We start from the raw sequence: 26,986 nt of genomic DNA, 5'->3' as shown, positions 1-26,986 counted from the left end.
TTAATTTTTACAAAGTGTAGTCTTCATTAAATATTAAAATTTACACTGAGTGACTGAAGTCTAATTTTTTTTTTCCAGATCTCCATTTAAAATGTAAGCTAAAGGACAGAGGGAAAAAATAATTTCTCTTATATCATTAAATATAAGATTTAATTTAGCTCTTAAAATTATGGGTGATTATTTAACTAATGCTGATGAACCAGAAATGTATTTCTCCCTCCCAATCTTCACAGCAGACAATGTTTGGGGAATGAGATGTTCTTAATAAATGAACCTGCCAGCTGACATAAAGGCTGAAATTAACATTCTAAATTATGTCCCTTTGTAGACCAAGTACACTGCACTCAATTGAGCACAGCTATCCCCAAATTCTAAGACCCTCCACCTTCTTCCCAAGTCAAACTCCTTTGCTGTTACTGAGTTTTGTATAGTCACACACCCAATCCTAACATTTTAACAGTAGCTTACCATGGTGGTGGGCTTGAAATGACTATTTTAGATATATTAACTAATTACAGGAAAGGAAAGTGAGTCACACAGTTGTGTCTGACTCTTTGCGATCCCATGGACTGTAGCCTGCCAGGTCCTCTGTCCAAGGAATTCTCCACGCAAGAGTACTGGAGTGTGTTGCCATTCCCTTTGCCAGGGGATGTTCCCGACCCAGGGATCGAACCTGGGTCTCCTGCATTGCAGGCAGATTCTTTACCAACTGAGCTACTAGGGAAGCCCCATATTAACTAATTAGGTCCTCATAAAACTCCTGAGGGATTATCATCTCCATTTCTTCTTTTCTCTAGATGAAGAAACCAAAGCACAGTCAAGTCAGTTTACAGCCATCACCTGGACTTGTGAAGATGGGATCTGAGAGGTTCTGAATAAATCCCTTCTCTATAAATGCAGGGCAATGCTGGAGACAGACTGGTAAGGACACAGATCCCGCCTCCTTCATCCTCTGTTACGGGCTATGAAAGGGAAAGTTACCTACACCCAAGATTTTGCCATTTATAAAACAAGAATAATGCTGACTGCTTCACAAGATATGGGCTAGTCCTTCTCAAACCTTCTTCTACAAACATCTTTCTACGGTTTCTATTTTTAAGAAAGGAGTTTTTTTTTTTTCCCATGTGAGAATTTCTTTCTGCATCTTACACGGTTTTTTAAGAGACATTAAAAAAAAATTCTCTGACTTACAGACGATACTGCTTTTAGTATTTTCTGTGTAGTGAGTGCCTGGACAATTTATGTTTTTGTGCTATGCTAACTGCCCAGCAGAGGTCTCAACCAGACAAGTTAAAACAATAGTAACCTAAAAGCTCTGTACCATGCAACTCTCAAGCAAACTTTAAAGCGACAATTCATCCTTAGTGGTCCAACTACACTTAGAAAGCAGAGGGTGAATAAAATCACTGCTGCTGCTGCTGCCGCTGCTGCTAAGTCGCTTCAGCCGTGTCCGATTCTGTGCGACCCCATAGATGGCAGCCCATCAGGCTCCCCCGTCCCTGGGATTCTCCAGGCAAGAACACTGGAGTGGGTTGCCATTTGCATCTAAATACTTAATGAGATCTAGTATCTCATAATAATATGAAATTCTGACAGCTAAGAGAACTGCCTGAATGTTAAACCTGAGATAGAATGTCAGCTTTTTGTTTCAGATCCGTTTCCCCAAATCAATGATCTCAAAGCCATAGCCAAGCTGCTAACTAGCACAGTAGGAAATTTGTTTCTTAACAGTATGTGATTTTAAAACAAGTTTATATTAAAATATACACAAACGTAGTATGGGATGAAAACTTAAATTTTACAAATGTTTTTACACATGTATTCCCCTATTACATCAATAATTTTGTTTACAAGTAAGTTTCACTTTATCAATAAGAACAAAGCTGGATTCAGGTCTTCTAACACCTGATTCAGTGATCAGTCCACTTTTCTACTATCTAATATTGAAATAAAAGTTTAGCCATTACCATATGTAACCCTAAGGATTTGTAATTTATTCTAAATTTGTCCTAAAAAACTGAATTACTTAATACTCTTAACATACTCATAAATAATGTAAGTTTAAGTATACATTTCTCTTTAAACAGATCTACTTCAGTAGTATGTGTGAACAAAATAATTTTCTTCCAAGCAACTGACACTTCATACCTTTTGTCTGATGCTGTGCTGTGCTGAGTTGTGTCCAACTCTCTGCGACCCCACAGACTGTAGCTCCCCAGGCTTCTCTGTCCATGGGATTTTCCCCACAGAATACTGGAGTGGGTTTCCATTTCCTTCTCCAGGGATCTTTCCAACCTAGGAATTGAACCCGTATCTCCTGCATCTCCTGTTTGGCAGGTGGATTATTTACCTGGGAATATCTACCTTTTGTTTAGTACTTTTAAGAAAATATGTAGGTGGTTACTTTAGAAACAATTTTATGTGCAAATAATTTATGTGCTATTCATACATCCCATTTTCCAAAAACGATTAGGAATTTTTGAAAAGAAAACCACACCAAAAATTGTAATAGGCACTGAAGTCATGGAAAAATAAAGTTTATTCTACTAGGAATGTCAACTTGTCACTGAGTATTCTCCAAAGTGGAAATTACACAGTGCCATTTCAGGAACAGACTGTTCAACTCACCCTCAACATCCACAAATGACTATCACAATAGTTAAACCACATCAAAACAGTCCAACATAATCAGGCTTCAATATATTGGGCCATTATGTTCTTCTAAGATGCTAACAAACCATAACCAGAAATATTAAAATTGAAAGAAAAGATATTACTTGAGGCTAATTATCATACAGATTGTTAGTTCCTTGCTGTATCCCATCCAGAACATTAATAAAGGAAATATTTTACTGCAAAGAAAATTTTATTTTATATATATTACTAGTCATGAAATTGTCATCATGACATAAATGCTGCCCAGTGCCATTAAGCAAATGGCATGACCATTTTATGTCCACAATTCACTTCTCTATTTACAAACACAGTTTTCATAATTTATAAAAGTGTATCTCTCAGTGAAGGTTGAACATTGAGATGCAACCTAGCATCCATAATATCTGCTGTTCTGCAAATATCAGTGTAGGACAGAAGTATTTATTCCCCTTTCATCTGAGTGACCTTACGTGGGAAAAAAAAAAAAATTCAACAATTTACAAGTTCTAAGCTTCCAAAGGAGATTTCCAGATGCACTTAAAAGAAATGCTTACAGATAGAGTTTTAAGAAACATCTTCCATGTCCACATCCTCTTGTAATTTCTGTACCATTTTGTCTTCCAGCTGCTTTCCTTTGCCTTGAAAAAAGAAATTAAACTCATTGATTTGGTGTGACCTTGTGGAAGTCATGTCCACACTTATAAAGAATCTTGGCTATTTTAAAATAACATTAAATATTCCTAAATAATTTAAGAATGGTAACTAAACTCACACAGGTCTTATGACTTGCCACACATTTGCTCATCTCACCTTCGTGACAACCTACATCTCAAAAATGAGAAAACTGAGGTCCAGAGACAAATCAGTCAGTGACCTGGTCACTTGGCTAGTAAGTCCAGTAAGACAGAGGGGTTGGATGTAAACCCTGGCCATCTGGAGCCAAGATCTCTGTTCTCAACACTGCACTCTCTACCTCAAAAAGGGCTACCTAAAATCTTAGATAATACCAGTTCCTTTCTATTGTTTGTGGGGTGTCAGTCCATATAATCTATATGTGAAACAATGCTCCAGGATTCTTTTTTTTTTTTTTTTAATTTGGTACAAAAAAGTCCTAGCTGGGACTCTTGCGTAAGTCTACCCAATATGTTGTTACAGAATTTGACTTAACTAAGATTTAGGCATAGCTAAATCCAACCAAAATCTCTCTCCTTCTGATAGATTGTACTCGGTGCCAGCTGAGGAAAAATACTGGTTTTCTAGCACCTCACAAAAGAAATTATGCACACAAACGACTGCCCAAGTGAGTGCCTACCTGTAAGTTACAGAAGGACAAGCGAGGCTTTAGCACAAAACTGCAGTTCTCAAACTGAGGTATCAGAATCACCTGGAGAGCTCCTGAAGCACAGAGGTCCAGATCCAAGGGGCTTGAACCTCTGTGCTTAATAAGTCCCCCAAGTAATTCCCACACCAAATGAAGTTTGGGAACTATTAATATGAAACATTGTCCTTTTAATCAAAACAGGTATGAGGCAAATTTAATTATGACTCAAATAATTTTGATTAACTTGGAAAGTGTTTTTACAGAAGCTAGGATTTTCTGAAGGGAGAAAAGAAACACCACACGCAATAAACTGAATGGAACTCAGAAATGCACTGAATCAGTATTTTTTATAAATTACCAAGTCATATCCTAAATGAGAGAGAATATTTACATGAAAAAAAAATATTTATCCTCAAAAAGTTGGCTGGTACCCCATTACATGGACCACAAAAGCTTTCCATTTCTCTACAGAAGGCAGAGAGCTCCTGTGTATGCCTACTTACCTGCAAGAGGGGCCCGGATAAGATGGATGTTTTGCTTGACCTCTTTAACGTCCTGAACTTTCTGTAGTTCTTTATTTTTCTTCAACCTAGGATAAAACACATCAAGGCCAAAAGCTCAGTTACTAAAACCTCTTTAAAAGACATTAACTTGTAATTCGTAAAAATTATATTTAGTTAACCACACAGATGAGAAATGGGAATATAATGTTTCTCGTTCCTCATTAGCTTAATGATTCCTACACTCCCAATTTGCTCATTCACTGTTATTTCTAGTGCCTAGTCAGGAATAAATTGGGGGTTGAATATGTATTTGCTCAGTGAATGAAGAAATGTAACTGCAACAAAGAATTAACAAGCCTTAGAGATCACAGACACAGAATACAAACCTCTAATCATTAAAGTATCTGTTCTCTATTTGAGGAGAAAGATATAATCTCTGTGTTACCTGTTTTTTAAAATCATTCAGTAATTACAAGAGCACGAAACACATGAGACATTCAACAACAACAAAAAAAAGTCAATAGATTAGTTCTCAAGCATTTGGGCCCCCTTTTTTTCATAATTAAAAAGGTTTAAAGCCAAAAAGCTGTTGACACATGCTTTTCTATGACAGACGTTTATGATGACTAGATCAAAAGTGATGTCTCTTCTAAAGAAATAGCCAGTTTCAAGCTGGGGCAGGGGAAGTGCAAGATGGTACTAGAAAATCTTGTTAGCCATAAAGCAAGAAAGCACCCAAAGAATGATGAGGAATTGTCAAAATGACACAGAGCCTGCCTGAAAAACTCTCACTGGCCAACTTGGGGTACTTAGAACATCAAAATAAATAATGATAAAGAACTGTAACACACTGAAGACAGTAAGAATTAGTGTACACACACACACATATGATGTGAATAAATGAATAAAATAATAAATGTGGAACTGGGGAAAAAGAAAAATGCTCTTTCTTGGATAAAAAAGCCAACTAATAAACAGGAAAGGATGAAAGTAGAAAAATCACCACTTGGCAATAATAACAACAGTAACAGATTCAGGCAGAACACTGCTGCTAAGTCGCTTCAGTCGTGTCCGACTCTGTGCAACCCAATAGACGGCAGCCCACCAGGCTCTGCTGTCCCTGGGATTCTCCAGGCAAGAATACTGGAGTGGGTTGCCATTTCTTTCTCCAGTGCATGAAAGTGAAAAGTAAAAGTAAAGTCGCTCAGTTGTGTCTGACTCTTCGCGACCCCATGGACTGAAGCCTACCAGGCTTCTCCATCCGTGGAATTTTCCAGGCAAGACTACTAAAACCAGTAGATACCACTATGAGGAGTAACAGGTTCTTTGCTGAGTGTGTCTCCCCCAAGATGCACTGATTACAAAGAGGGGAATAAAACAGTAAAGTAGTTTCCTCCATTTCCAGGGGAGAAAACTAGCAGACACTACTTTAACCAAGTGATAAAAGTTAACATCACCAGTAAGAGGCAACATGTACCTGGAAGACACATTTCTGTGACAGTCTGGCCAAAGATGCCTACCCTGAATCTAATCATGAAGGAAACAACAAACACAAAATGAGAAACATCCTGTAAAGTAACTAACCTGTACTCTTTAAAAATGTCAATGTCATTTAAGACAAAGGTGAGAAACTGTCTGGGTTAAAGAAGCTTGAGGAGACATGACTGCCAAATGCAATGCATGGTAACATGATTTTCTGCTGTGATGAAGGACATTATTGGAACAACTGGTAAAATCAAGTAAGGTCTATAGATTAAATAACAATATTTTATCAGTGATAATTTTCTGATTTGATAACTATACTGTGGTTATATAAGAGCATGTTCTTATGTTGTATACTTGATACCAAAATGTGTGTCAACTATACCTCAATTTTAAAAACCACACAGAAAAAGAACATACTATTTTTAGGACATATATACATTGAAGTATACTTAAGAGGAAAAGGCATGATGTCTTCAACTTACTGCACACAGAGTTAAACACAAAGTAAATATGACAAAATGCTAACAGAATATACAGAGTTCTTTATACTATCTTAATAGTTTCTGAAACTCAGAAGTTATGTGAAAATAAAGATATTTTAAAACATTCATACCTGTTCATTATAAATTTAGCTTGTCGCTTCTGTTTGATCTCTTCAACTCTCTTCATTGCATCAACTATTAAAAAAAATTCATTAAAGTTAACAAATTTATGTACATTCAAGCCGGATGATTATAATCAACAAGAGCTTTAACAATCACCTCTTTATCCTGATTTAGAAATGGACTAAACCAAACAAACTCACTGCAAAAACAATTCCTACTAAAGCTGACAAAAGTATGTCTCTTGGTTAACGTCACTTTTGACTCTTTCCCAAGTATCATTTCTTTAATCTTTATTTTGCAAAAGCCTTTATTACTAATAAATTTTCCTTATACTTGAAACCAGTCCAATACTTTTCAAATTTTATTCTACAGAGAACTTGGATTAATGACATTAATCCCATTCTTAGTTTGTCATCTCTATAAATAAAGACCCCTTTCCTGGTAATAAAAGCTACTTCTTTCTTCAAGTACCTGAGCTATGATCTCATTATGAATCACATTATATACCTGAGATATGATCACATTACAAATATTGGTAGAATGAACCTGTCAATTTGCCACATTCTTAACCACTAAAATCCAACAACTGTTTTGGAAAATTTATACAAGACCCTTGGTTATAAGGAAGTTGAGTCCAACTATACTCTAGAATCTGTGTAAGTACTGTACAATGTAAGATAAATCACATATGTAATTTACATTTTCCAGTAGCCACATTTTTTTTCAAAAAGTAAATGGGAACAGTTCAAAATTAAATTTAAGGTACATTTTGTTTAACCCAACATATTCAAATTACTGTCATTTCAACATGTAATTAATATAAAGAATTCTTTACTGAGATTTTATGCTTGTTTTCACACCAAGTGTTCACAATCCAGCATGTATTTTACATTCACAGCACATCTCAATTCAGACCAGTCACATTTTAATTGCTCGGCAGCCCCTGTGACTGGTGGCTACCATACCCAGCAGCACAATTCCCAACCAGATTCTTAAGGTGTAGTCTGTGTATCTGAGTGGGGCAAACGAATGAGGCTCTGTAATAATACCTGAACCAACTACTGTCTAACAAATAACAAAATAGGAGTTCTCAGTAAAATGCACTGAGAGTATATGCCCTGTTCATCTTCATATACCAGATCAGTGGTTACTGATTGTAAAGGATTTCTCAGTATTTCTCAGGAACAATAAAAACATCATGACACCAGCACAGAGGGTCTCAGTAACTGAATATCCACAGATGATTAAACTAAGATATGCACCTCAGTTTCCACATCAAGCTGAATACCCATCAAATAAAAGTAGTTATAGATAAAAATGGTCTGGAGCTGCTATCTTCAAGTAGGAACAAAGAAGAAAACAAAGGCCAAAATGAAATAAAACTCAATGGAGTCCAGAAATGCTTTAGACTCTTTGAATAAAGTCCCTGCCAAAAGTGCTTCCAGGAATCAACTGAATAATCCTGTGAAAAACGTACAGCCCCATATGGGACCGATGTGTTTGTGCATACTGTGAAATGATCAGCACAGTAAGTCTGGTAGAATTCTAAGTCTTAAAGAGACTTCTAGTTAACAAACTACCTCACCTCCACACCAAAGACTAGAAGAGGCTAAGGCTGCATAAGCAGGCACGGGGGAAGAAGAAAAGGTAGGGCCAAGGGCCTCACACTATACATATACACGGTAAAATCTTTAAGCTAGATTAAGAAATTAAGTTTTACTACATATGAGAATTTTTTTTAAATTAAAGCCTCGTGAAGTCGATCAGTCGTGTCCGACTCTTCATGACCCCACGGACTGTAGCCCACCAGGCTCCTCCACCCATGGAATTTTCTAGGCAAGAGTACTGGAGTGGGTTGCCATTTCCTAATTTAAATAAGTAAATGGACAGAAAGAGCTAGGTAAGTAGGTATGCAGACAGGTAAGAACTAAAACATTACTGCTTATAGTTTAGTAGCCTCTAACTTCATTTTCACTCAGGTCTAACACTTAGAAATTCTCTTAGAAAATTTGTAATTATCATGCTTACATGCTGTACTTTTGAACTTTACAGAATCACTAAGTTTCATGAGGTATACAATACTTGTATCCCTAACAATACTTATATCCCTAAACCAAATTATCTAAACTGGCAAAGTGTGTTAAGCTTTTTGTATATCTTAACTATGTTACACCTCCACAAAGTATTCTACATCTCTATTTTTTTGTTGAGATATTTGACTGCTTTTAGATCTCTGTGCAGGCACTTCAAATTACAGCAAATTTAATAATTATGCTACTTTAATAATGGATACAGCAATCAACTCTGAAAAGAGTTGGGATAGCTTATAATAAAAAACACAAATACAGCAGAGCCACTGAAATAAGGATAAAACTATAAAAACTAGGAGAAGGCAGTGGCAACCCACTCCAGTACTCTTGCCTGGAAAATCCCATGGATGGAGGGGCCTGGTAGGCTGCAGTCCATAGGGTCGCTAAGAGTCCGACACGACTGAGCGACTTCACTTTCACTTCTCACTTTCATGCATTGGAGAAGGAAATGGCAACCCACTCCAGTGTTCTTGCCTGGAGAATCCCAGGGATGGGAGAGCCTGGTGGGCTGCTGTCTATGGGGTCGCACAGAGTCGGACACGACTGAAGTGACTTAGCAGTAGCAGCTATAAAAACTAACCAATTAAAAGAATAAGTTTAATATTTAAACAATCAACTGATATTAAAGCTATGGTAATATCCCAAACCAGTGTCTCCTGAAAACTCCTCATATTCCCTTGTGACTTACTGGTTTTATTCCACAGTTCTCGCTGGTATTTGACAGGTTCATTTCTACGTTTTTCAAATTCAAATGAATTATCCTGTAAAAAGAGGAAAAATATGGTTTTAAGAGAGATAGAAAAGAAGCATTTCAAGCTACTGTTGTTCTCAGTTGCTCAGTCATGGCCGACTCTTTGTGACCCCATGGACTACAGCATGCTTCCCTGTCCTTCACCATCTCCAGGAGTTTGCTCAAACTCATATCCATTGAGTCGGTGATGCCATCCAACCATCCCGTCTTCTGTCGTCCCCTTCTCCTCCTGCCTTCAACCTTTCCCAGGATCAGGGTCTTTTCCAATGAGTCGGTGCTTCGCATCAGGTGCCCAAAGTATTGGGGCTTCAGCTTCACCATCAATCCTTCCAATGAATATTCAGGGTTAACTTCCTTTAGGATTGGCTGGTTTGATCTCTTTGCAGTCCAAGGGACTCTCAAGAGTCTTCTCCAACACCACAGTTAAAAAGCATCAATTCTTCAGCACTCAGCCTTCTTTATGATCCAACTCTCACATCCATACATGACTACTAGAAAAACCAGAGCCTTTTGACTACACAGACCTTTGTCAGCAAAGCAATGTCTCTGCTTTTGAATATGCTGTCTAGGTTTGTCACGGCTATGGAAACATACTAAGATTTTCCCCAAGATGATCTCAGAGAATGTAAGTTTTCAAACTTTTTCTCCATTAAACACAACATACAAGACACTCCTAATGAAAAAATTTCTCTACATATTAGTGATTCTCAAAGGGACGGGAGGGGAGATGGGCCTATAACCATCGTGAGGATTATAAATAAACTCAAAAGGGTTCCCTAATTTCCTGTTCCTAGCTGAGACTAACAGCCAGAAAACATGTATTGGACTGAACCATTTGAAACTGCCTTTCCCCACAGATCAAAAAGAGTCAAATATTGAGAATTTCATACGGTTCAGCAAAAATACCTAGCCATGTTCATCTATTTCAATACCTATAAACCTTTGTGTTACAGCACGGAGTTGAAACCACATCCTCAAATAATGTGGTGCTACTCTGCCTGATGTAAGCTTCACCCTGAAATTCTTTAGGTCCCCTCCAAATGCAGTCGGTATTTTGACAATTAACAACTTTACTTATCTCAAAACATGCAAAATAATTTTGGGAAAAAACTCAGATATTTATTGGTTTTCAAATCTATCAGATTCAGACTCAGTTAATGTGAACATTAACTCTGCACTTAGCTATTTCATTCAGATACACAAGACTCTGTTCAGATCACAGTAACCTCAGCCATGACAAGGTAACTGGTCACCAGCAAATGAATATGACCTAGCATTCTTCCTTCACTCATACAGTTGCCACCTGTATTTGAGATGCTACAGTTCTATTCATCCATACTGAAAATTATTTTTGTGACAACGATCATGATCTGGCCTTACAAGTTGTCAAAAAATATTCTTTACATTCACTGAAAAACTTCAGGTGTTAAGAAAGCCAGAAAAGGACTTCATAGCAACTACTTAAGACACTGCTTTTACAGAGTGGAAAGGTGGGAAAAAGTCATGGGTTTGGTGGAAGAGAAAGTACAGCAGGGAGAAGACAGCTGAAAGATCTCCCACCCTCAAAAACAACCTGTGCAACAGTTTCTCCTCCTTCCTTTTCAAGGATAGAGTGTGGCCAAGCCTCAGTGGGACCTCATACCAACTCAGTAAGAGCAATACTTGTGGGGGCTCGTCTCATGAAACTCCCTCACCCCGATTCCTCATTATTCTTCCTTACACCAATATCATTAACTAAGTTCCCTGCTCTCAGACACAAAGTCCAGCTAAGAAAATCGAAAAACTGATAAACAAGCTTATTACAAACCTCATCCGAGCCCTCACTGCTACTCAAACATCCTTTTATCTCTTAACTTCCTTTCAAAATCCTTAAGTAACAATTTCCAACTTTAATCCATTTAAATAATTCTCCCCTTTGTTACAAGAGCTAAAAATACTTTTTGGAGAATAAGAAAAATCATTTCTACAAACTAGATTAGGAATCTTTTTTTCCTTTTCAGAATTCTACAGATTTATAGTTTTGGGGATCATGTGAGAATGAGATTGCCAAAGCCAAATACAAGTCAGTCAGTCATTAATCACTCTATGGGAAGCCTTATTAGAGTTAACTGATATTAACTCTAATTAACATCAATTGTTCCCCATCCAAAAACTAAAATTTTGAAAACTATAAAAACTATACTGATAGCTAAGTGTACTCACCACCGTGAGCTCTTTACCAGCTGCTTTCCGGAACGCTTTAGTCCATCTGACCTTGCGAGGATTGCGCTTCTTTTTGAAGTTTTTATGGCACTTGGATTTACAGAATCTGAACACCTATTTTAAAAAGTGTTAAAATAGTGAAAAGACAATATTAAAAACTTTTATGCCATAGGACATTACCCCACCAGACAAAATATACTATAAAGTCTGAGAAATAACAATGGTTCTCACTCACAACTGCTTCTACTTAAACAGCACCATTTAGAAATACGAGACGTATCACATGAAACGCAAATTGAACTATTTTTTGACTATCAAACATCATTACGACTAAAGACTGAGGGCCCCCAAAATATGGTTAAAAACTAGCATTTTTATAGAATAACAGTAAAACCTTTACTATGATCTTGAATGAAGGGAACAATTTTAATTAAGTCATTTATTTAAATCCGTTTGCAATTCAGAATAATTCTCAAAATTCACTTTGTATATATCTCAATGAGGGGGAGGGGTGAAGCTCCAAACAACCATTCTGAAATGTCCTTTGGTTCTTTTCACTGTTGCACAAAATAATTTCCCAAAAAAGCAACTAAAACTGGCTATAGATTTGTTTTTCTAAAGAATTTATTCAGAGATCTACTAGGAAGATTCTTCACTACTTTAATTCTACACTTTCATCTCCAAAGATGTGATCCTTTAGTAGTGTTTACAATTTAATGATGATTCAAAGTGCTCCTAAAGTGACTTACTGGGATTTATACATCTAAAATGCATCATTTTGTTACTCTGTCTTAGAAAAAGTTATAATTTGTATTACTAGAGGAAACCTGAGAGAAAAAGTATTATAATGAATCTGTGGACCTTGGCAAAGAAAATTAAATTGAATTATCGTGCTTAGATGTGACCCATTCAAAAAAAGGCCAAACTAAGGTACAGACATTTCAAGCTAAGAGACTCAGCGGTAAGGAATTCGCCTGCCAAAGCAGGAGATGGGTTTGATCCCTGGGTCGAGGAAATCCCCTAGAGAAGGAAACAGCAACCTATTCCAATATTCTTGCCTGGGAAATTCCATGGACAGGGAAGCCTGGTAGGTCCATGCAGATGCAAAGAGTCAGACACAACTTAGCGACTAAAACAACAATAAAGCCTCTGTGTGCATGTGCACATAAATCACAAATCACAATACTTTTCATTTTATGTGCACTGTTCTATGAGGACCTTGAAACAGGTCACTAATCACATTAGGACATAGATTTCTTAGAAACAGTCAATACTAGAGAATTCCCTGGTGGCCCAGTGGTTAGAACTTGGCGTTTCACTGGGATGGCCCTGTGATGGATCCATGGTCCAAGAACTAAGATCCCACAAGCAGTACGGCAAGGTTAAAAAGAAAAGAAAAAGAAGAAACAAATGGTCAATGTTAGATCAATTTAATCGAGGGCCAGACTTCCTGGAGAGCCCTCTCTATGTTCTTGAATTAATTTCAAACAGCTAGAAAATATGTGAACTACAGTAGTTTTCTGGAATGCTGCTGCTGCTGCTGCTGCTGCTGCTGCTGCTAAGTCACTTCACTATAAAATCATTATTGGTAAAACTTCTTTTGCATATTTCCAGCCCAAAGTACTACTACCTTTTTAAGTAAAAGCCGTCCTTGTTTAATATCTACTAGACAACTCCTACACAAGTCCTCACTGAGAAGTTTGAACTTTTCTAGGTCTTCTCAGTTCCAAAGAAAGACAATGGGAAGATACAGGGAAGCCTACTTAAACTCTGTATCTAACAGACTCACTTGAAAAAGCATGATCAAGTATCTGAAGAGACTGGAGTCAGTGAGATGGGATGGGGATTCCCAAATAAAGAGCAGCTACTATGTGCTGGATGTTGCAGTAGGTGCAAGAAGTACAAGAATAATTAAAACACAATGCTCTACCCTGAGACGCTTAGTCCAGTATTGTGATAAAGTCTCACTTTGCAAACAAGAGAAATAAAGATCAGACTAGGATATAAATAATGGGATATGGCTATACATAATAATCAAGTATAAAGTAACATGTAAATATACATTAAGGAGTGATTAAATTTCTACTGGGGTAGGTGGTGGATGATTCTGTGTGAGACAAAGCTTCATAGGCTCAAATTTCCCTTCTAATCTAGTCCTTGAGCACCATCCTCAGTCTTCAACATGCAAACAAATGATCCATCTGAGCTTCACAGTTCAATACTTTTTATGCCACTAATTCAACAAAGAATTATTAAGCACACCTTAAGAGTGTACATGTTTCTGTTTGCAAACTATGAAAATACAGAGCAGTAATATTTTACCCTGGTTGCTCAGACCTAATCCCTGGGTTGGGAATATCCCTTGGAGAAGAGAATAGCTATCCACTCCAGTATTCGTTCCTGGAAAATCACATGCACACAGAAGCCTGGTAGGCTACACCATCCATGGAATCACAAACAGCCAGACACGACTAAGCAACTAATATTTTCACTTTTTCCAGTATTTTAATTAGTAACACACTAATTCTGATTTCCCTGGTGGGTCAGCAGTAAAGAATCCTCCTGCAATGCAGGAGATGCAGGTTCAATCCTCTGTCACGAAGGACCCCTGGAGAAGAAAATGGCAACCTACTCCAGCATTTCCATCAGGGAAATCCCATGGACAGAGGAGCCTGATGGGCTACAGTCCATAGAGTCACGAAAGAGTCAGACACAACTTAGTGACTAAACAACAACAAACACTAATTCTACTCTTAAGAAGCTACTTGAGAAGCATAAGAGGGGAGATGTCTGTGAAAGATGGTCTCAAAAGCTACAAGCATAAATGGAGAAAAAATAGGAGGCTACAAAAGTGCCAAGTGCCTAATGTGGGACCAGGAAGGCAGAAGAAAGCTAAGACACCACTATCCTTTGCAAAGGCAGCATGGATAGGACCTATAACTAGATACAAAGAGTGAAAAGATTCAACGGTAACTCTCAGTTTCTAGCAGAACTATCTAAGCACATGACTATTAATTCTGAGAGCAAAAAGAGCTGAGGTAATAAGAACTCTCTTTCAGGAGGCTCACTGTTAGGTACAAACAGGATTTCTCTGTCAAGTGGGAAATTCAAACCTGGAACTAGGATATAAAGATGTGGGAAGTATCAACAAAGGAAAAAATGAGGTGCTTGGTCTTCATTAGTGCTTCTGGGCCTCTACATCTTAGTTCCCCAATCGACTCTGTTCTGGATACACTGGTCTTCCCTAGAGCAAGCGAGCTTCCAGCTAACTCAACACCATTCTTGCTAGCAACACAGACTTCCTCATCAACCTGAACTCCCACTGTATCTGCCAGGTCAACACCCAACTTTAAACAGCTCCCACTGTCCTAATTTCCATATCCAGCTGACAAACACTGATGGACAAAAATCATAAAATTATGACCACCAGATAATCTACAATGCCATAATGCCTACTGTGAATTACATTTCAACCCAGTGATCATTTCATTCACTGCTATAAATTCTTTGTCATGTTCCTGAGAGGAGGAATTAAGAATCACTTACATACTCTTTCAGGTCCCCAAATACACCTTTGGTGCCTCATTTCAGCAAGAACTCTTACTCCTAATTTAGTGAGGTCAGTATTTTTCATACAGAATACACATATAAGGTGAAGAAGTACAAACTGTAACTCCTGAGCGTGTCAAAATCACCTCATTGAATATAGATTCCTAGAGCCTCTTCCCTTCCCCTTGCTGCTGCTGCTAAGTCATTTCAGTCATATCCGACTCTGTGCAACCCCAAAGACGGCAGCCCACCAGGCTCCCCCATCTCTGGGATTCTCCAAGCAAGAACACTGGAGTGGATTGCCATTTCCTTCTCCAATGCATGAAAGTGACCCTTCCCCCTAGACATTCCAATTCAACAGATCTGGTGGGAATCAGGAGTTAGTTTTTTCCACAAGTGTCCAGTGATTCTGAAACAAATATAAGAGAGCTCAAATTCTGAGAAACAACATTTTGAACAGAGGAATGGGATTCATTCTGGTATGAAAGGCAAATTCATGTATTATTCCTAAAGCCTTTCACAATGAGGCCTTATAATGACCGTGCCCAACTTAAGATGGTTCAACTTTACAATGCTGCAAAAGTGATACACATTCAGTGGAAATCATACTTCAAATTGTGATCTTTCCCAGGCTAGCCATGCAGTAAAATTCTCTCTGATGCTGGGCATCTGGCAGCAAACCAAAGCTCCCAGTCCACAGAGTGAACAACTTAATAGTTAGAATCATTCTGTTTTTCAATTCCAGTAGAGTATATCATAAATTACATGAGATATTCAACACTTCATTATAAAAGAGGCTTTGTGGTAGATGATTCTGCCCAACTGTAAGCTAATGTGTTCTGAGCATGTTTAAAGAAGGCTAGGCTATATACAGTATTCAGTAGGTTAGGCTTTTGCATCTTCGACTTACAATGGGTTTGCCCAGAAGCAACAACTCCATCGAAAGTCCGGTACCATCTGTATCTATCTTCTGTTTTCAGACATACCTTTTTAATATAGATTTATATTTGTATTTATAGCCCTACCCCAAGCCCCTATCACCATCTGCAATCCGTCACTTCCTTAAACAGAGAAGTAGCTGCTCCTCTGTGCCTTTGCTCAAATTGTTCATTTCCCTTCCTCCTAAAATGCTTTCTCCTCTTGCTCTTAAAATGCAAGATACAGGATAAAAGCACCTGCTTTCAGTGTCTTTTCACATACGTCCTTCTCCAAATCACCTCCAATCACTTCATAAAACGTAATTCTGCTATTAAGTCATACCCAACATTTCTATCAACTTTTACACACTACGGCTGACCGCAAGTCTTAGACATCTGTATAGAGATGGACCTCAGCAAAGATGCTTGACCCGGCATGCGTTCAGCAAGGTTTACGGAATTGAAGAATGTGGCCCACATACAACAGTGGGCCAACAGACTCCCAGCTTCCCCGTGGGCTCTGGCTGGAATCGTTCCTCAACCTCATTACTGCCGGCCTCTCCCAAGAGCTGCCTAGTGACCAGCTCTGCTCGGACCACCTAAAGGAGAAACTCCCCCAGCGGGAGCTGGAGGTCCGAGCCCGTAGTAAAGCCAGCCTCACGCGCCGAAATCCCAGGCCAAACCCCACGCCAAGTTGGTAGGCGCAGAGTAACCCCGCGCCGAGCGGGCACGGCTTCAGCCCGGCGGGAGCGCAGCTAAAAGCGCCCCACTCCCCACCTCCTCACCTTGCAGTCGTTACGAACGAACATCATGCCGTGGCCTGGGTAGATAGGGCCCGAACAGAAATAACACTTTTCAATCCGCATGTTGAATGCGCGTGGGGACTCGCCGGCCGAACGCCCAGCTGAAGAGGAAGTGACGTAGCCCCGCCACAGGAAGTGATTCTCTTCCCAGTTCTCCAGAAAGAGCATCCGGAAAAGGCGGTGCTCTTCAGGGCTTCTGGAAAGCGAGCCGAACGTGACTGCGCCTCCCCGTGGCCGCGCCGGGAAAAGCGCTGCCGTTTGGGGCAGGCGCAGAAATGCAGTCCGGTTGGCAGCTGGCAGTCTGGACAAGGGCAGGGTTCTGCGCCTTCTGAACTGGCTGTTACAGCGTCTAGTTTTTCCACTTACCGTATCATATTAAGTCAGCATTTACTCATGTCTTATATATCCTGTCTCTAGTTTGTGCTGTTCCCAGGCGGCTCTCCACACTTGGCTAGTCTCTAGGAACTCATTTCTCCACGGCTCGAGCCCCGCCGGATTCCAGTCCCTAGAGGACTTGCCTGGTGTCCAGGGCGGGAACTTGCTGCCCCGCACGGCAACCGAAGCTGCTGAGTCTCAGGCTCGCAGGACTTAACCAGCTGTGTTTTAAAAACTTGTAGTGGTGGTCTTCTCCACCTTTACTCCCTCTCCGCCTTTTAATTAATATACATATATTTAATTACTAGACATAAAAAAAAATCACCATTTGTACAGGAAATTGATGCTTTTGAACTGTGGTGTTGGAGAAGACTCTTGAGAGTCCCTTGGACTGCAAGGAGATCCAACCAGCCCATCCTAAAGGAGATCAGTCCTGGGTGTTCATTGGAAGGACTGATGTTGAAGCTGAAACTCCAATACTTTGGCCACCTGATGCGAAGAGCTGACTCATTTGAAAAGACCCTGAGGGTGGGAAAGATTGCAGGCAGGAGGAGAAGGGGACGACAGAGGATAAGATGGTTGGATGGCATCACCGACTCAATGGACATGGGTTTGGGTGGACTCCCGGAGTTGGTGATGGACAGGGAGGCGTGGCGTGCTGCGGTTCATGGGGTCATAAAGAGTCGGACACGACTGAGCAACTGAACTGAACTGAACTGAAGCCCTAATACTCCCTCTCTCTCGCTCTCTTAATCTCTCTGTACCTTATCTCTCTGTGCTGAATTCTGTGTAATTTCCTCCGGTCTATCTTCTAGTTTGCTGCTGCTAAGTCGCTTCAGTCGTGTCTCTGTGCGACCCCAGAGAGGGCAGCCCACCAGGCTCCCCCGTCCCTGGGGTTCTCCAGGCAAGAACACTGGAGTGGGTTGCCATTTCCTTCTCCAATGCATGAAAGTGAAAAGTGAAAGTGAAATCGCTCAGTTGTGTCCGACTCTCAGCGACCCCATGGACTGCAGCCTTCCAGGCTCCTCCGTCCATGGGATTTTCCAGGCAAGAGTACTGGAGTGGGGTGCCATTGCCTTCTCCGATCTTCTAGTTTATCCATTCTCTTTTCAGACTTGCCATTTAACCTCTAACCATTACATTCTGAATGCCAGTGGCTACATTTTCCATACATGGAAGTCTTTTTCTAAATTCAAACCAGTCATGTATCTTTAATAAAGTCTTCTTTTCCCAGACATTTCAACTCCTTTTATAATTAGTTTTTGATCTCCATCTGGTAAGCATATTATTTGAAGTTCTTAAGTCCCATATTGCTGGATTTTGGTTCACTGGCCCTTGCTCATGTTTGGGGCTGAAGCTGGTGGGGAAGGAACAGGTTTTCATTTTAAATAGTGAGCTCATCCTTAGTAGGTGTTTTCTGTAAAAATTCTGTAAATTCTGGGTGGAAATGTTCCCTCTGAAGAGATTCTGTTTGCTTCTCCCAAGTAATCCAGAGGTATTGCCAGTCACAAACTATTTTATGTTAGCATATGTTCATTTTTTGGCTTAAACATTTCCAGGAAAAAAAGAAAAAACAGGAGAGGAGTAATGTAAACTTGAATCTTAAACCTGTGTAAAAGCACACTTATGGTTATAAATTCACAGGGGAGATTAAGACATAGACCAGGCCCTGGCTTTGAGTGTGTTTGGGGTTAGGCCCTCCGTTCCAGCATCCTACCTCCAAGGAATCCAAAGTTTTCTCTCATGATGGCATGTAGCCATTAAAGCTGAGCACCTTGATTACTGATCCTGCAAAATCCAAACCAAAAGCAAACCACATCCAGTATCAGTTTGTTACAAGATCCCACTGTTGTTGCTGATGTTGTCTGTTTTGTGGAGGAAGAGGGATGGTCTCTAGGTATTATCCTTACTTTCTTCAGAGATCAATAGTTCATTTAAAAAATACATTCATTATATTTTATCCAGCATCATCAAGTACTTTATAATAGAAGAGTTTTCTAGTTCTAAACTCATCCATCTTGCCAAAAATAGAAGACCTGTAAATACTATATAGAGTTTTCCAGGTTATAAGAAGCCAAGCAAAGCATTCTTTATTGTGCAAAAATAAACAAATGGGGACTAATCAAACATATAAGCTTTTGCATAGCAAAGGAAATCATAAAACAAAAAGACAACCTATAAAATGGGAGAAAATACTAGTAAACAATGTGACTAACAAGGGATTAATTTTCAAAATATACAGACAGCTCCTACAACTCAATATCAAAAAAAAAAAAGCAATCAAAAAGTGGACAGAAGATCAGAACAGACATTTCTCTAAAGAAGACAGGCATATGAAAAGATGCTCAACTTCACTAATCATTAGAGAAATGCAAATCAGAACTACAATGACATATCACCTCACACCAGTCAGAATGGCTATCATCTAAAAGCCTACAAATAATAAATGCTAGGGAGGGGGTGGAGAAAAAAGAATCTTTCAACATGGTTTTTGGGAAAGTAAATCCGTGCAGCCACTATGGAAAACAGTATGGAAATTTCCTTTAAAAACTAAAAATAGAGTTAGCATATGATCCAGCAATCCCACTCCTGGGCATATATGGAAAAGACAAAAACTAATTTGAAAAGATACTTGCTCTTCACTGCTCATAGCAGCACTATTTACAACAGTTAAGACATGGAAGCAGCCTGCCCCCATTGACAGATATATGAATAAAGAAGATGTGATAAATAAATTAAAATATATACACACACACACACACACACACACACAATGCTTGGCCATAAAGAGAATGAAATAATGCCATTTGCAGCAACATGGATGGACCTAGATATTATCATACTAAAAAAATTAAGTCAGGCAGAGAAAGATAAATACTATATGATATGTCTTAAATATGGAATCTAAGAAACAGTACAAATGAATTTATTTATAAATCAGAAACAGACTCACAGACATAGGAAACAAACTTATGGTTACCAAAGGGGAAAGGAGGAAGGAGGATGAGGAATATATTAGAAGTATGGGATTAACAAATACACACACTACTGTATATAAAGTAAACAACAAGGCCCTACTACTATAGAGCACAGGGAACTATATTCAATAGCTTGCAATAACCTACAGTGGAAGAGAATCTGAAAAAGAATAGACACATGTATATTATATATTAATATATACTTATATAATATATATATAATGTTAGCAAAAAATTACTTTGCCAAAACAGATTGTAAATCAACTACAGTTCAATTTTTAAAAACTTCTAATTGGGAATTTCCTGTTCTGTCCAGTGGTTAAGGCTCCACACTTCCACTGTGGGGGCAAGGGTTTGATCCCTGGTCAGGGAACTAAGATCCTGCATGCCATTTGGAATGGCCAAAAAAAAAAAAAAAAACCCAAAAAGTCCATATTGAACATTTCTTCAATGGATCGTTAGCTATCTTGGTATCAACTTCAAAAGATCAAGAGTATACCTCTCAGAGTTCCTATGCTATGCTATGCTAAGTCACTTCAGTCGTGTCTGACTCTGTGCGACCCCATAGATGGCAGCTCACCAGGCTCCCCCGTTCCTGGGATTCTCCAGGCAAGAACACTGGAGTGGGTTGCCATTTCCTTCTCCAATGAAGGAAAGTGAAAAGTGAAAGTGAAGTCGCTCAGTCGTGTCCCGACCCTCAGCGACCTCAAGGACTGAAGCCTACCAGGCTCCTCTGTCCATGGGATTTTCCAAGCAAGAGTACTGGAGTGGGGTGCCATTGCCTTCTCCATAAGAGTTCCTAATCTCTTATAATAAACCAATATGGACTTATTATTTGAGAACCTTTCTAAACATCTTGAAGTCTTGGAGTCTTACTTTGAAAACTCTTTCATTTGACCCTGCTGCATCTTAAGGACCTACCATGTTCCAGGCCTTTTCCGGGTAGCAGCAACACAGTTTTGAAGAAAACTTCCCACGTCCCTATCTTCACAGAGCTTATATCTTAGTGAATAGAGACAAACATACAAAGATATTGACTGGTGATAAGTGACATGTACAAAAACAGAGCAGAATAACAAGGCAGCGGGGGACAATCTGATAGGGGCCATGAGAGGGAGTGACTGCTGTTTTAGAGAAGGTGATCAGCAAAGTCCTTTTGGACAACACGACTTTGAATTGCCCTACAGGGTGGGAGAGGGAGCCATGTAGATATATGGAAGACAAGCATTCCAGGCAGAGGGAACAGCAGATATTCCAGGAACACACTTGACTGCTCCAGGGAGGCCAGTATGCTCACAGAGGAGTGAGTGAGGTAGACAGGGTGGCAGGAAATAAGGTCAGAGAGTCCATCTCCCCATATTCCCTCCTCATCCAGTTAAGTACCACACCCTCCCCAATGCTTCTTGCATCCCACCTCTCAGCCCCAGCCTTAGTTCAAGCCCTTACCATCCTTGCTTTGTTCACCTGTCAACAGCCAGCACAACACTTCACGTGCTGTCGGTGCTCCATCTGTGTTTGATGATGACATGTGTGAGTTACCTTCTCCAGAACATGTTATCTTGGCTGGTCCCTCATCAAGTACCTAATGGAATTTGTGTCTCTGAACGTGCTTTCCTTGAGCATTACATCCTCTGGGTTGAAACTTTCTTGTAAAGGGAAATGAAGTTATGTTCACACATAAATGACAGATTAGACCACTTTTTTATTATAAGCTTATCTGGCACAAAATTCACTGAAGATATACTTCACTTTTACAGAAGCCTGTAAATAGAAAAATACACTGACACACAAAAAAAGTTTATGTTGGTGCTTCAAAGTAAATTTAAACACGATTTCCAAAGAGAATACAGGTTATTGATGTCAATAACTAAAAATGGCTCTTGTGTGCACACTGTCTCGTGTATATGTTTCACTGTGTATTATGTTTAAGGCCAATAGAATCTGTACGAATTGCTCGTTTGGTTCCTGATAGGCTGACACAATACAGATATTGTTTTCTTTTTCACTATACAAATAAATCATATAAAATGTTCCCTGGAACATAGCTATAAAATTATTTCCTCCACTTCAGTCTTACAGCAATTTTACAAGGCACTGCTTATGATGAGGACCCTGATCCAGAAATAGCTGGATCTTTTATCACTAGGATACACAATTCAAATGCATAGGCCTCAGTGACTTCTTAGTATTTTAAGAAGTCTAAATTTTAAGGATAGAAATATATAAGATCTTACAAAGCACAACTAAGTTTCTTAAGCAGATGGTGGGAGGGCAGTGGCAAAAAAAAAACAGGACAGATGGTCCATAAAAAGCCGTTTGAAAATTATCATGTACCAGTAGCTACTTTTCATCACAGTTTTATTTTTCTAATTACAGTTATGCCATCACAAAATACATTTATTTTTATTCTTTATTTAAATTATAATGAGTGGTATTTCTTCCTAAATAGCCATTAAATTCTTTGGAAATGTTAATCTACTTAAACTACTTTAATAAATAAGAATTTTCCCCTTTGATTTTTATAAACAACTGCCATGAAGCATATTTTGAAACACACCTTTAATTTGGTAAAAAAGACATTTTGGCAGTGTGGAAGAGTACATGACCTTGGCAAGATCCAGCAAGTATAGTAAATACCCATGATCTCAGTGAAAACTACAGGCTATAGAATATTTTGTTTTTCTATTTTGAGACAGAATATGAATGTAATTGCTTAAATACAAACATCCATCTTCCATCAAACAGTATAAACAGACATGTTATATAATTATAAACTAATTCCTTCAATTCCACCCGTATAAAAATAAAACAAGTTTCAAAGATCAACAAGATAGAGCCTGATGGTGAAAAAAAATGATGAGTCGTTCATAAGCTAACTGAAACTGCAGCCTGAGGATGCCAGACCAACATTATAAATATAAAGAAAAAGAAGCTAAATATTTGCTTATCACAAATATCTTCAGCATAAGCACCAGCTATGTTCAATATGGCCAGCACATAGGCCAAGTATAAATGCACATATCACTGTGAACTAAAGGCATAAAAATCTAATTCCCTGACCCTTCAATCAACCTTTCAGAGCAAAGGGAATCGAGCAGGGAGCCAGAAGTCCCCACTTCAGTCGCTTACACAACACTAAACCACCCTAGTCCTTACTCTCAAGGCCCTTCCCACCAAAAATAGTCACAGTGAGCATGAAATCGATCAATCCAGTTTATCCAGGGCCTATAGATATGGCCAACCATTTCTCCTATATTCATTTTAAAGAGAATGCTTACATAAATTATACTCAAGACATTGAACCATCATTTGTGTATATTCTTATTTAATATTTAAATTGTTTAGATGACATTTTAGAAAGTCCCCTGTGGTGCAAGAAGTGACTTAAATTTGTGTTAAGAACGGATATTACATCTAAGATCTTAAAGGTGAGACTCTGGGCCTATGTATGGTAAAGCAGTCATTATATCTTCAGTCATTATACATAATAAATGCGCTGTTCTGTGGCTACAAAATCCTGAATCCTTGAACGATCTACTGCCATGGGGCTAATATTTTATAAGGCACTTTTGGCTATGTGAGATATTTTGCCTAACTCTCAGGCTGAATCTTAAAGAATATTTACAAAGCTGCAGCAAAGTAATTTTAAAACGGGATGCTTTACTGATAGGTCTAATTGGGATGGTGAGAAGCAGTTTGCACGCAAGGCCTGTTTGCCTCTCTCTGAGTCATGTATCACCATAGGGAAGGTCACAGACATGGGCCCCTCGAATGGCTGTTCAGCTCACTAAGCCCCCTCAACAGCCACATGACCCCTTCTCCTTTACTTCATTCAGCTGATCTGCAGAGGTGTGACCGTTGGAACGCACCACGCCTTCGGGAATCCAGGACTTGTCCACACACCGTTCCATTCGCTTCATTATCAGGTCCAGGAGCGTCTCAATAGCCTGGTTTATGTTTGTCCCATTGGCAGCACTAGTTTCAAAGTAGGGGACTCTGAAAGAAGCAACAACTTGGGTTACAGCGTGTGGTGGGAAAGGTCAGTGACCTTTGCCCTTGATAATTCGACTTAGAAAATCAGAAGAATATAAATATATAAGACAAGAAAGGCATTTTAGCACATTAAAAAGTAAAATAATAACTGACACTGCATTCCTAACAGAGATGTAAAACTTCTGGGAGTTTTTATCCCCATTTCACAAATGATGAAACTATAGCTCAGAAAGATGAAGTAATGTGCCCAATTTCCTAATGCTAGAAAGGAGTGGAACCAGGCTTTGAATCCACAGCTGTTCAAGTGTAACCAACTCAACCATAGGCTCTACTGGTTCCAAATTTACATGATGTTGTATGAAGTTCTCCAAAATAGAGAACTCTCACTTGCTGTCAATGGGGGAAAAAAAAACAAGCTGACATGAGACATCAGAGATCCCTGGCCGTATTCGTCAAGGGCTTGGCCCCTTGTCAGCTCCGGGCGGTATTCCTGGACCACACCCTTGAAGACAAGACATTCTGAATTTTATAGCACTTGAGGGTTCCTCAAGCATATCAATCTTAAGTGTGTTTATTTTGTTATCCCAGGACCTGAGATTAGGTATAATTCTTTAGTAACTCACAAAGCATCGTTTCAAAACTAGAAGGTTATTTTTCACATGTTCTTAAGACATCATCAGTCTTCTTGCAGTGGTCACCCTTCATACTTGGTCTTTGCAAGGGGATTAATCAATTACCTGCCAAATTCTTCCCCCTTCTTAATAAAGTCATGAAAATAATGATATAGTTATATTTTCTTCACACTGTTATCTTCATTCCCACCACTTAGTAAGGAGTCTGACCAAAAATACTCTTAGATGTAAAAACTACAAAAGAAAGTTGTTTAGCCCCTCAGGAGTCCTGCAATTGAATTCAGTAAAATATTCCTTACATTTATAGATACTTTAACATCCATCTCTATTACTCTTGCTGAAGAATGTCTGTTTTCCTGTGTTCTCATAGCATATTAACACTCCATCAATGACTCTGATTACAATTCCAATAGTTCTTTCATTACTTTCTGACTAGGAGCAGCTTCCACAGGAGAACTTTAACAGAATTGTTTTAACCTTCTTAGTGCTTTGACAGATATTTTCAGAACTGTTCTGCTTCCTAAGAATCACAGTCGGGGTGCATGTGGAGGCATGAAGGTTATCTGTCCATTATGATTCCTCAAGATGATGCCTTATTATCTGCTTGCTTCCCACAGGAACTAACAGGCCTTGCAACTGGACTCTATATTCTTTCCTGTTGGAGTGTAGCTCATAAAAACTGCTTGAAGAACCATCACTTCATTTGAGCAGATAGACCTATCCATCTGTCTGTGAGGTCTGATGGACATAGTTGTTCCACTGATTCCACCATGCCCGTGTTCATAGCCCTTCATACGTTGACTCTAAAATACCTTAATCAGGTGCTTCCCTGGTGGTCCAGGGGCTAAGACTCTGCCTGCCAAGGCAGGGGACATGGGTTCAATTCCTGACCCAAGAGGATCCCACGTGCCAAGGAGCAACTAAGCCCATGTGCCACAACTACTTAAGCCTGATGCCCTAGAGCCTGTGTGCTCAACGAGAGAAGCCACCCCAAAGAGCAGCCCGTGCACCACAACCAGGGAGTGGCCCCCACTCAGCGCATCTGGAGAAAGCCTGTGTAAAGCACCAGAGGCCCAGCACAGCCAGAAGTAAATACACCTTTTTAAAAATAAAGTAAATATCTTAATCAGAGAAGGTCTCACTGGGCAAATTACATCATCTTAGTGATTTTTAAACCTCTTGCCTGGCTATCTCTTTGGTTACTTTCAGTCTTTTTTTTTTCCTACATCTTCATCTGGTGTCTTATCCACAAAATGAAGGAAATGCATTTTGCCCATCCCCCTGGTCACATGCAGTATTTCTCTACCAAGTTTGAAGAAGACATTCTTTATGGAAACTCAATAAATACTTATCAACTATCTATGTTATTAAGTCCCAGGGACACTTTTTGATGCTGCCATTTTTATATGAACCGAATTTTAGTTTAAGAATTCTCAAAATTTAAATACTTAGATTTTCTCCATCATGCTTTCTCAGTTACACCCAAGGAGAATTATTCAATGTCTAAGAATATTGCTTATACTTAAGGAGAAGGCTTGATCATTCTATCACCATTCAGAAAGCTATTGTTTCATGAAAAAACAACTGAAAAATTCATCTCTCCCTATGAGAATAATGGGTTGAAATTGGAAATACAAAAATAAAAAAGTAGTTGAGCAGAAAACTTTCTTGTAAACAGTGGTTACAATGGTTCACATCTCATTTTTAACATTTCCTCAAAGTCCATCATAAATATCTTTCCAACTATAGAGTCATCAGCCTCACTGAATTCCTCAACAGGATCTCTCTCCATTACGCTATTTCTACTTTTCATAGTTTCTTCCATCTCAGCTCCTAATACCCCATAATCATTTAAAGGCATAAATGAAAAAATTATAAATAGTCTAAAAATGATAGAACCTATACATGAGGGCTTCCCTGGTGGCTCAGATAGTAAAGAATCTACCTGCAATGCAGGAGACCAGGGTTTGATCCCTGGGTCAGGAAGATTCCCTGGAGAAGGGAATGGCTACCCAGTTAAAACTACGATTTTTCCAGTAGTCATGTATGGATGTGAAAGTTGGACCATAAAAAGGGCTGAGCACCAAAGAATTGATGCTTTTGAACTGTGGTGCTGGAGAAGACTCT

The 26,986-nt window shown here is 39.1% G+C and overlaps 2 protein-coding genes across 8 annotated transcripts in view; both read right to left on the bottom strand.

Moving 5' to 3' along the window:
* Positions 1–2,521: 2,521 nt before the first annotated feature.
* RSL24D1 (ribosomal L24 domain containing 1) lies at positions 2,522–17,015 on the bottom strand. Its single transcript, XM_061431235.1, has 6 exons — positions 16,864–17,015; positions 11,613–11,726; positions 9,348–9,420; positions 6,578–6,641; positions 4,480–4,565; positions 2,522–3,293 (listed from the first exon to the last, which is right to left on the bottom strand). The coding sequence occupies exons 1-6, from the start codon at positions 16,942–16,944 to the stop codon at positions 3,220–3,222; spliced, it is 492 nt and encodes a 163-aa protein (XP_061287219.1). The 5' UTR covers positions 16,945–17,015; the 3' UTR covers positions 2,522–3,219.
* A 4,901-nt stretch (positions 17,016–21,916) lies between these two features.
* Positions 21,917–26,986, bottom strand: part of RAB27A (RAB27A, member RAS oncogene family) — a 95,138-nt gene continuing 90,068 nt past the window's right edge. For all 7 annotated transcript variants that reach the window (XM_061431227.1, XM_061431228.1, XM_061431232.1 and 4 more), the window contains one exon: positions 21,917–24,230. In XM_061431227.1, the coding sequence (XP_061287211.1) occupies positions 24,032–24,230 (199 nt within the window). In that variant the 3' untranslated portion in view covers positions 21,917–24,031. The remainder of the gene's footprint in view (positions 24,231–26,986) is intronic.

The sequence above is a fragment of the Bos javanicus genome, chromosome 10 (assembly GCF_032452875.1).
Source record: "Bos javanicus breed banteng chromosome 10, ARS-OSU_banteng_1.0, whole genome shotgun sequence".
NCBI lineage: Eukaryota > Metazoa > Chordata > Mammalia > Artiodactyla > Bovidae > Bos > Bos javanicus.
The sequence above is the reverse complement of the archived record's forward strand: the minus strand, read 5'-3'. Positions and strand labels throughout refer to the sequence as shown.

What these genes read in the sequence shown, in the direction of transcription:
- RSL24D1 (XM_061431235.1), bottom strand. Translation starts at nt 16,944, where the DNA reads ATGCGGATTGAAAAGTGTTATTTCTGTTCGGGCCCTATCTACCCAGGC. An exon ending in TCGTTCGTAACGACTGCAAG is followed by an intron (nt 11,727 to 16,863) that starts GTGAGGAGGTGG and finishes TTTTTAAAATAG; the next exon opens with GTGTTCAGATTCTGTAAATC. An exon ending in TATCCGGGCCCCTCTTGCAG is followed by an intron (nt 3,294 to 4,479) that starts GTAAGTAGGCAT and finishes TCTTTTTTCAAG; the next exon opens with GCAAAGGAAAGCAGCTGGAA.